This window comes from Lotus japonicus, chromosome 1 (assembly GCF_012489685.1).
Source record: "Lotus japonicus ecotype B-129 chromosome 1, LjGifu_v1.2".
NCBI classification, from domain to species: domain Eukaryota; kingdom Viridiplantae; phylum Streptophyta; class Magnoliopsida; order Fabales; family Fabaceae; genus Lotus; species Lotus japonicus.
The window spans coordinates 42,828,672-42,839,878 of NC_080041.1; the positions used below are offsets into that span (position 1 = coordinate 42,828,672).

At 41.1% G+C, this 11,207-nt stretch overlaps 1 protein-coding gene across 1 annotated transcript; it reads left to right on the forward strand.

Moving 5' to 3' along the window:
* The first annotated feature begins 4,591 nt into the window (after positions 1-4,591).
* Positions 4,592-6,661, forward strand: LOC130723410 (DELLA protein GAI1-like). Its single transcript, XM_057574807.1, has one exon. The coding sequence runs from the start codon at positions 4,948-4,950 to the stop codon at positions 6,430-6,432; it is 1,485 nt and encodes a 494-aa protein (XP_057430790.1). The 5' UTR covers positions 4,592-4,947; the 3' UTR covers positions 6,433-6,661.
* The last annotated feature ends 4,546 nt before the right edge of the window (positions 6,662-11,207 follow it).

Consider the following 11,207-nt stretch of genomic DNA (forward strand, 5'->3'; position numbering starts at 1 on the left):
TAAATAACCTCAAAATCTTTAAGTAATGATAACAACCTCGAAGGAAGGCATTGGAAGTCAAATCATAGTTTTGGAAAAACGAGGAGTGTCGTCGGAACCAAGTGTTGAGTTGTTGTTGTGCTGTTGGAGCAGCGGTTGCTGTTGTGCTGTTGGAGCAGCGTTTATTGTTGTGCTGTTGGAGCAGCGTTTGTTATTGTGCTGTTGGAGCAGCGTTTGTTGTGGTGCTGTTGGAGCAGCTATGTGTCGTTATGAAGTGTGTCTTTTGGTCGCAGAATCGACTTTACCTTAGGGTAAGCTTTTAGAGACTTTAACTTCCCTAGAACACGTGGCGACGTGTCGAGTGAGGACGGAGACGTTGTTTGACTAATCATTTTGCATACATGCAACATTAATGAGGTATTAACACAGGACGTACTCTGGACCTCGTCGGTTTCCAAAACGGTCATAAGACCCGGAATGCCGTGAAAGAGCGTTTGTAGACGTCTCTTGTAGCAGACCGAAATGGCAGACCTACGGGTTTACTGCTGATCTGGCTACCTTTGTGTGGTGTAAGAGGCACGCGGGCCGAAATGGCTCCACCGTGGCTGGTGTTAGGGCTGATCCGTTTGATGTCCATCCCTTTCCGGAATGCATGTGGTTGACTGGGTTAACCTGCATACATATCATGCAACATGCATACTAATTTAGTTGTTGAGTGTAATTGGTAATTGTTAAACCTATTTGGAACATGTTATCTGCTATTATTGTGTTTATGTTATTGTGGAACATGCAACCCTAGGAATGACATCTTTAGCTATAAGCCTAAGTGGCTATCTATTATTTGTACCTATTGGGTTTATTATCTACATAGTTCTTTAGAGTTGACCCTCGCGTCTTCTGTGTGTGTTTTGGCGGACAACGCCTTTTGTCAGATGAGTATTGCGGACTGGTTCACCATGGTCCACCCTTCGGGGGGGATTAGGTATGAGATGATCGATCAGGACGACCCCGGGTCGTGGGTGGTTGACCCCGCGAGCCATCGAGCGACGTATTCGGGGCGCATCATGGAGGACCACGTGGACAGTGGAGGACTCTTGAGGTCAGGAGTGTTGAGGCGATGCTCTATCAGCTTCAACTTGCCACCGGACGTTCACTGCGGACCAGGATTCGGAGGAGCACCGCCGCCACCGTCATCTTCAGAGGAGGAGGATCCCTCAGAGGAGATTCCTGTGGGAGTGCCTTCGGCAGGGTCTAGTGCACCCTCTGTTGCGATCATTGATGATCAGGGTTCGGGCCCTAAGCCCGTGAGTCCAGCATCGGAGCGCACTGCGGTTGCGAGGGGAGGACGGATAGGGCTGGTAGACTTGGTCGTTCTGGATTCTGATTCAGACGACGATCATGCTAGCACATAGTTTTGAGTGTTGGTATGAGCTCCTCGAGTTAGGATTAGTGTAGGAGTAGAGTTTTAGCTCTGACAGTCTTGCTTCATTTGTTACTTAGGGGACCGGGTAGATCCGCCTATAGCTTTTTGTGTGGTTTCCTTACGGGAATCACAGAGAGTTGGTTGGACTTAGGAGGTCTTATTTTCAGGCCATTGGGTCAGCTGATTCTCAGTTTTGAGGGATGGTGTTGCGGGCACTTCACCCTTTTCATTTGGTTTGTATATATTGCCTACGGGCGTTGCACTTTTCTTTCCGTCACTGGAGGTTACTCGTGACGAGGTTGTTACTTACAGCGGGGGCTGTTTATATATTGTATATTAGTTCTTTTGCCTTTCGCTTTTGGGTTTTATTTAATTCAGTCTTGTCTTAGTTATTATCGAAAAAAAATATTCACGTTTTTCCGCATTAAGTTTACTTTTGGTTACTAAAGTGACGCCACCGAAATCGGGGTGTTACAATAGCCAAGCATAAAGCAAGGCTAGTTGCCAAGGGTTTCATGCAAAGAGAAGGGTTCGATTACAGTGAAGTATTTGCTCCAGTTTCCAGATTTGAAACAGTAAGATTAATTGTGTCTTTGGCTAGTTGGCATGGATGGAAACTTTGGCAGTTAGATGTGAAATCAGCGTTTTTAAATGGTCCTCTTGAAGAAGAGGTCTATGTTTCTCAACCTCCTGGTTTTGAGGTTGCTGATAGTGATGGAAAGGCTTTGAGATTGAGGAAAGCCCTTTATGGCTTAAAGCAAGCTCCAAGGGCATGGAACAAAAGGATTGATTCTTTCCTCACTCAAACTGGCTTCAGGAAGTGCACAGTAGAGCATGGTGTTTACATCAAGGTAATTAGTAACTCTGATGTCTTACTATTGTGTCTATATGTTGATGATTTGGTAATCACTGGAAGTAATGAAACTGAGATAGAGAAGTTGAAACTGAATCTGAAATCAGAATTTGAGATGTCTGATCTGGGTGAATTAGCATATTTTCTTGGTATTGAGTTTCTTCAAACCAAGAAAGGAGTAGTTATGCATCAAAAGAAGTATGTTTCTGAAATTCTAAAGAGGTTCAACATGATTGATTGTAATCCAGTCACAGTGCCAGTTGAAGGTAACTTGAAACTGGAGTTTTCAGAGAATGAAGCTTCAGTTGATGCTACTTTGTTTAGACAGCTTGTGGGTTGTCTAAGATTCATTTGTCATAGCATACCAGAAATTTCTTATGGAGTAGGGCTTGTTAGTAGATTCATGGCTCAGCCAAAGCAATCACACTTAGCTGCTGCGAAAAGGATTTTGAGATACTTGAAAGGGACATTGACCTATGGCATTTTATTTCCACATCAAGAAGGGAAGGTTAAGCTACAACTTGTAGCATTTTCAAACTCGGATTGGTGTGGAGATAAGGTGGATAGAAGAAGTACGTCAGGGTATGTCTTTCTCTTGTCCGGTGCCCCTATTTCCTGGAGCTCAAGGAAGCAATCTGTGGTTGCTCTTTCAACCTGTGAAGCTGAGTACATAGCTGCTTGTAGTGCAGCCTGTCAAGCACTGTGGCTATCCTCATTGTTGAGTGAATTGAATGTGGATATTGGTGAAGTTGTGGAATTGCAAGTGGATAATAAATCTGCTATCGACTTGGCTAAGAATCCAGTTTCCCATGGACGTAGTAAACACATTGAGACTAAATACCATTTCCTACGTGATCAAGTAACAAAAGGAAAGATCAGCTTGAAGTACTGTGGAACTGATTTGCAAGTGGCGGATATTATGACTAAGGGTTTGAAAACTGAGAGGTTCAGGAACATGAGAGCTATGCTGAATGTTGTTAGCTTTTGATGAAGACTGCAGAGTCTGCAGCTTGATGTTTCGGAAGTATTGCAGCATTTGAAGAGCTGCAGAATTTGATGTGTTTTTGCTACTGAATTTGCTGTTTTTTTTGTTTACTTTTTCAGCAATTTGATTTCTGTTTGTCTGTTGAACAGTTGGAATTAAGGGGGGGTGTTAAGTAGTTAATCCCAATGTTCAAGGGGTTAATTGTGTGATTAGTTAAGGCTTAACAGATTTGTAAGCTAGTTAGTTGAGTGGGTCTATATAAGGACCTTATTGTATTTTTCTCTAACAATGAATAATAGAAACACTTTTCTCCCCATTCTGATTCTTCTCTCACGCTCTCTCTTTTCCCTGATACTGTGATTTTCATTCTTGTTCCCAACACATTTTACCATTATTAGCTAATATTTCCTCCTAAAGGCACACATCTTCCGAAAGACCACAACAATAGGTGGCCCCTTAAAGAGTAGGCGCCATGACTTATAGATTAAGCTCTATTCAAATAAAGATGAACGTTTAGTCGCATAATAGCTATTAAAATTTTTCACATTAGTTAGAAATATGACATAAATAACATTTGTAAATGGTAGAACAATTCTCAACTTTTAAGTTAACTTTTGATTAGTAGTTAACATAACTTAATCAGAGTAATCATACATAGTTAACATAACTTAATCAGAGTAATCATACATCCACTCGCATGTATGATCAGTCCATCCACTATTTTGGGGCTAAAGAATATTTTTGTTTGGTTTCAATACAATACCTGCATGATTAGCAGGAATGAGAAAGCAAATAAATTAAAACAAACTCAAGATGCATGTGAAATTACAGTCCAAACAGTTGGTTTTGGGAAGCAAATCGAAACTAACATGTGATCACATTCCTGTTGATTATTCATTTGGGTATTCCGTTGGTCAGGGTAAACAACAGTAATTCACTGTTGTCACAACAAGCAGTATCTTGTGTCTTGGGTCTTGTACTATATTTTATGGTCCCAGAAATCGTCACAGATCGCAATGGGTGAATGGTAGTACTGGTTAGTAGACCCAGACGCCACTTGTTTGCGTCAATGGCCCCTTTCCAAATCCCAAGATTTGAACGGGCAGCATCAAAATTATCGAAGGCCACCATGCCACCTTATTAGGCTACTCAAAATTGAACACACGCTACCGCAACATTAGGATACCTTTAAAAATAAAAAGCTGAATGTATAACTAGGTGTATCAATCAATTGAGAAATGCTACTTTTACAAACTACTGTACAAGTTCACACAACAATTATATAATAGTTTGATATAATTGAGAGACATAAAAGAACCTTTCATAAAAAATATTGTATATATAATTGATGTCAATTTGATGCAATTAGCACTGTAGATAGCTACTCAACAGCAAGTAGCAACACATCATGGTCATACATTATACAAGGCAAAGTTTCTCCTTCTTGTTTAATTTCCTCACACATCATTTTCTTTCCCCTTTCTCTTCCCCTCTCTTTTTCATCACTCTGCTTTTCACTCCCAAGCCCAAACACTCCTCTTAAGTTCTCAGTTCTAGACTCACTCCCTCTGTTACCCACACCACTCATAAATTAACATTCACATTTCTCTACAATTCCTCTCATGTAAATCAATCAAAACAAAGAACCCAAGCTCAAATCTGTAGAAGTTTGGAATTATTTTCTGAATTTTACCCAATTGACTTACTATGGAGATGGTTTCCTCCTCCGAGGGCAGTACTTCTGGTACAACCAAAACAAGAGACATTGATGGTCTCCTCGCCGGTGTCGGGTACAAAGTCCGGTCATCGGAGCTCCATCAAGTGGCGGAAAACATCGAACGCCTCGAAAACGCCATCGTGAACTCATCCGCCGACATACCTCAGCTCGCTTCTGACACTGTTCACTACGATCCTTCCAACATAGGCACATGGGTGGACACACTCCTCTCCGAGTTCGACCACACCGCCTCCTTACCCTACGATCTCTCCGACGATCTCGCCGCCGCTCCTCCGCCACAACATCACCATCACCACCAACTAATAACCACCGTGGAAGAAGACTCGGGGATAAGGCTCGTCCACATGCTGCTGACGTGTGCGGATTCCCTGCAACGTGGCGACTTCCATCTTGCTGGCTCTCTCATTGAAAACATGCAGGGTTTGTTGGCGCATGTTAGCACCGACCGCGGCATCGGAAAAGTCGCCGGCTACTTCATCGACGCCCTAACCCGCCGCGTGCTCGGTCTGAACAAAAACGGCGTCCTATTGGGGGAGAACGATGTACTCTATTATCACTACTACGAGGCTTGCCCATACCTCAAATTCGCTCACTTCACCGCAAACCAGGCCATCCTCGAAGCCTTCAACGGCCACGATTGCGTCCACGTCATTGACTTCAACCTCATGCAGGGTCTTCAATGGCCGGCGCTCATACAAGCCCTCGCTCTCCGCCCCGGCGGACCTCCTTTCTTGCGACTCACCGGCATTGGCCCTCCGTCGTCGGATGACCGCGACACGCTTCGCGAAATCGGGCTGCGGCTGGCCGATTTGGCGCGGTCGGTCAACGTCCGGTTCGCGTTTCGTGGTGTCGCGGCGTGGCGGCTGGAGGACGTGAAGCCGTGGATGCTCCAAGTGAGCCCGAAGGAGGCCGTGGCGGTGAACTCCATCATGCAGCTCCACCGCCTTCTCGGATCTGAATCCGGTATCGAAGCGGTGTTGGGTTGGATCCAGGATTTGAACCCGAAGATTATGACGGTTGTGGAGCAGGAAGCGAACCACAACGAGGATGGGTTGTTGGAGCGGTTCACGGAGGCACTACATTACTACTCGACCGTTTTTGACTCGTTGGAGGGGTGTCCGGTCGAACCGGATAAAGCGCTGGCCGAGATGTACCTACAAAGGGAGATATGCAATGTGGTGTGCTGCGAGGGAACGGCTCGGGTGGAGCGACACGAACCGCTGGCTAAGTGGAGGGAGCGGCTCGGGAAAGCCGGGTTCAGACCGGTTCATTTGGGTTCCAATGCATTCAAACAGGCAAGCATGTTGTTAACGCTGTTCTCATCAGAGGGTTACTGTGTGGAAGAGAAGGAAGGGTGTTTGACTCTCGGCTGGCATAGCCGCCCCCTTATTGCGGCTTCAGCTTGGCAAGTCGTTGCTGTGCAAGAGACTGAAGCGCTGCGTTTGGAGCACTAGAGTAAAAATTAAGTAGACACTGGCTAGTAAAGAAACAGAGAAAATTAGCTCACGTTGTATATTTCTTTTTCTTTTTCTTGTTAAACACTGCTTGTTTTTAAAAATAATTTTGTCAATGTTCTGCTAAAGCCTCTCTTACTAACGCTGCCAGAGATGTGGGTGTGTGATGTGAGTCAATTGAGTGCTACAATTTTCGTCTAATAATTGAGGTTAACAGTGACTTCTTACTTGTTTTAAGGTTTGGACAGCGGGATCCTTGTTCTCTGAAGTGAGTGGTAGAGGGTAAATTATAACCCTATTGATTAATTTTTTTATTAATATTTTCAATTAGATAAACACTATCAATAATATTATGATTTACTTTACTCAATCACTTTAAAAGACTTACCTTAATGTGAACTTTTAATAAAGTCGTGGGAAAATATTAGATAGGGGAAGGCTAAGGTTGGTAAGTGAGTCATGTTGTCCATGGTGGAAATCATGTTTCAAATCGTTGGATATATGGTTAAGAAATGCACGGCTCGGGCTGAAGCCCTCCAAATTATCAACAAAAAAAAATTCATGGTTCAGATTGATTAAATCACGCTCTCCTTCCTCAGCTTCTCGTTCATTACCAGAGTAAAGTTTGAATATAATCTCTGGTGTTTGAGAAGTACCCAGTTTTGGTACGGGTTCAAATAAATTTAGGTCTAGGGTAGTTATGTGAGTCGGCTGAGAAACTAACGCATCAATTCTCTAATCAAATGATTACTCAATGAATGAACTTTGTTTCTTAATGCAGGTTCCTAAGACACTCCAAAAAGGGAGAATCACTTTTGTTCCGAATGAGAACAACGAATTGATCCCAACTAAACAAGTCACGAGATGGAGAGTTTACATAGATTATCAGCGGCTTAAATCGGCTACTCATAAAGATCACTTCCCCTTCCCTTTATTGATCAAATGCTTGAAAAGTTAGCCGGACATAGATACTATTGTTTTCTATTTGGTTATTCTGGATATAATCAAATTGTTGTTGCTCCTGAAGATTAAGAGAAGATTGTTTTTACTTGTCCCTACGGGGTGTTTGCTTATAGGAGAATGTCCTTTGGGCTTTGTAATGCTCCTGCAACTTTTCAACCATGTACGTTTGCTATTTTCTCTAATCTTATTGACCACTGCATTGAAATATTTATGGATGATTTTTCTGTGTTTGGTCCTACTTTTGATGAATGCTTGCATAATCTTACTCTTGTATTGGAACGATGCCAAGAGACAAATTTAGTTTTGAACTGGGAAAAATGTCATTTTATGGTTAGAGATTGAATTGTTCTTGGTCATCATGTCTCTGAAAAGGGGATAGAAGTGAATAAAGAAAAAGTTAAAGTAATTGATAAACTCTCTCCCCTTCTAATGTGAAAGGTGTTAGAAGTTATCTAGGTCATGCAGGTTTCTATAGACGTTTCATTAAAGATTTTTCAAAAATTGCTGAACCCATGAAAAATTTACTTGAGAAAGATGCTCCATTCATATTTGATGAGCATTGTGTTAGTGCTTTTAATTTGGTTAAACAAAGACTTGTGACTGCTCATGTGATAGTTGCACCTTATAGGTCTTTACCTTTTAAAATAATGTGTCATGCTAGTGATATAGATGTAGGAGTTGTGTTGTGTCAAAAGAGAGAAAAAGTGTTGCATGCGATTTATTATGCTAGTAAGGTGTTAAATGAAGCGTAGAGAAACTATGCAACTACTGAGAAAGAATTACTAGCTGTGGTTTTTTCCTGTGAGAAGTTTAGATCAGATGTGGGAGGATCCGGGGTTATTGTGCATACTGACCACTCTGCTTTGAAGCATCAGGATTCCAAGCCCATGTTCATCAGGTGGATCTTGCTTCTTCAAGAGTTTGATCTGGAGATCAAAGACAAGAAGGGGAAGGACAACGAAGTTGCTGACCATCTATCCAGAATTGAAGGCGAAGAATCTTCCATAACTCTTATTTCTGAGGAGTTCCAATATGAGAAACTATTTTCCCTTTCTTCTACTTTGCCATGGTATTCGAATTTTGCTAATTATTTAGTGTGTTACCCCAAGAGATGAATTGTCAACAAAAGAAGAAATTTTTGCATGATGTGAAATTATATACATGGGATGAACCCTTTTTATACAGACGTTGTTCATATGGTATGATTAGGAAGTTTGTGCCTGATGAAGAAGTAGGAAACATATTGTGCCACTATCATGGTTCTGATTATGGAGGTCATTTTAATGCTGAAAGGATGGCTGCGAAAGTCATACAAAGCGGTTTTTACTGGCCTTCACTATTTTAGGATAGTCACTCATTTTGTCAACGAACTGGTAACATAGTTAGGAAGAATGAGATGCCCTTAAATAATATTTTAGAAGACGAGATTTTTAACGTATTGGGCGTTGATTTCATGGGACCGTTCCCACCTTCATATGGATGGCATTATATTTTAGTAGTTGTTGATTATGTTTCAAAATGGGTTGAAGCGTCAGCTCTCTCAACAAATGACGCTAAAGTGGTGATCGTATTCTTAACGAAGAATATTTTTACAAGGTTCGGAGTTCCTAGGGCGATTATTAGTGATGGTGGTACGCATTTTTTCAATATAGCCTTTGGTTCTCTTTTAGAGAAATATGAAGTTAATCATAAGGTAGCTACCCCCTATCATCCCCAGACCAGTGGACAGGTAGTGATATCTAATAAAAAGTTGAAGCGTATTTTAGAAAAAGTGGTAGGTACGTATAGGAAAGATTGGTCCAAGAAATTAGATGATACTTTATGGGCTTACTGTATTGCCTTTAAAACTTTTTTGGCATGTCCCCTTACCAAAGTACTAGTATTTACAAAGAGCGAACAAAGAGATGTCATGATAGGAAAATTGTCCAAAGAGAGTTTGTCCCAAGGCAGCAAGTTTTGCTCTATAACTCTAGGTTGAGATTATTCCTTCGGAAACTATGGTCCAAATGATCAGGACATTTTACTGTTAAGAAAGTCTTTCCCCATGGTACTGTTGAAGTTGAAGAACCAAAGTCTAAGGAGTATTTTACTGTTAATGGACAAAGGTTGAAACTGCATGGTGGAGAAATTATTCGGGGAAAAACTTCCTTGAATTTGCCCCCTCCGTAATTATCACGGAGGAAATTCTAGCAAAGACTATAAAATTGCGCTTCTTGGAAGACAACGCAAGTGGTAGTTTTAGTTTTAATTTAATTTTTGTTTTGTTTTCTTCGTTTTAATGATTTTTCTGCTTTTATTTCCTTATTCGTACGGTTAGCTTTCTAAAAAAAATGTGAATTTAAGAGTTGAAAATTCTGCTTCTGGAATTTGTAGCACGGAATTCATGTTGTTCGCCTTGAAGTTTGGTGCGATCGCGCCAGATAAAAAAAACTAATCTTTGAAAATATATCTTAAAAACAGAATAAATCTGCACCATGTTTTTAAAAATAAAATCTTTAATGATTCAAACTCAATTTAAAACAGAAAGATTTGCATCGCTTTTTTTTAATAGATAATATTTGGGTTAATCATCATATTAGTCCCTGTCTTTGTGTCGTCGTCTGATCTAAGTCCCTCGCCGGAAAAATTATTGTAAATAGTCCTTGTCTTTGAAATTTTTTTGGAGCGGATCCTCGCCGGAGTTCGGAGCTCCGGCGAGTGCTTAAATGGCATGTTGATTGTGCTTACTAAAGTGACATGGATTAAAAAAAAATTAAAATTTAAAAAAAATTACAACTCATATTATTCTGAAAAATAAAAATTATAGAAAGACGGGTTTTATCAATTCAAATTAAATTTGTATTGTAAAATTAGAATAAAAAATTCATTTATCTTCAATTCTTTACCAAAAAAACAAAATCATCAACAATCTCACATTCATCTTCATTTTCAATCTCACCTTCATCTTTCAATTCATCATTTCCAGAAACAAACACAAAATCCCTAAATTCGCCAAGGGTCCATTTCCCAAACACAAAATCCGCAAGTCTTCATCCTCATTATCTTTTTCCATCATCAACCCTTAAACTTTAAAACCCAAAAATTAAAGTGTTATTCATCTTCATGTAACTCATCTTGTCGTTCTTCATCTTCATGTAAACTATGATGTTTTCCCCACGGTTGCTTCCTACTCATGGGTAGTTGATGTTGTTGATTTGAAATAGGAATTGGGGAACCAGAACCCCAAGGCCCAACCCCAACCCCACCACCACCACCACCTGCAACCGAAACCTCCACCCCCACCCCAACCCCCACCTACAATCGGAACCCCAAACATCAAACGCCAAACATCAAATCCACCCAGAAACGAAAACGCCAGTGCAGATCCATCAAACACCAAACAAATTCCACCCCCAAATCTATCAGATCCATCAATTTATTCTATATCTATATGAATTCTATATCTATATGATCTTTGTCACGTTCAAAACCAAGAAAACTAAAATTACTAAACAAAAATAAAACAGTATAAAGATAAGGGAAAGAACTCCCTCAATCTGAGCTCTAAGGTTCATCATCATCATTCTCCTCTCCAGCCGCTCCGCTCCTCTGAACATCAGAATCCTCACTCAACTTCAGAACTCTCTGCTCAAGATCACCAAAAGGCCAACCACGCACAAACTTTGCATCAAGTCTCCCTTCTCGCTCTCATTGCAATGCCTGGTTGGTGTGGACCACATCGATACGGCGGAGCATGGCCCCAAAAACACCATACAACGTAAGGATGTCTGAATGAGGAGGCAAGCTCTGTTGGGTACTAGGATTTGCTTGTC

Excerpts from the sequence above, each read along its gene's own strand:
- LOC130723410 (XM_057574807.1), top strand. The coding sequence starts at position 4,948 with ATGGAGATGGTTTCCTCCTCCGAGGGCAGTACTTCTGGTACAACCAAA.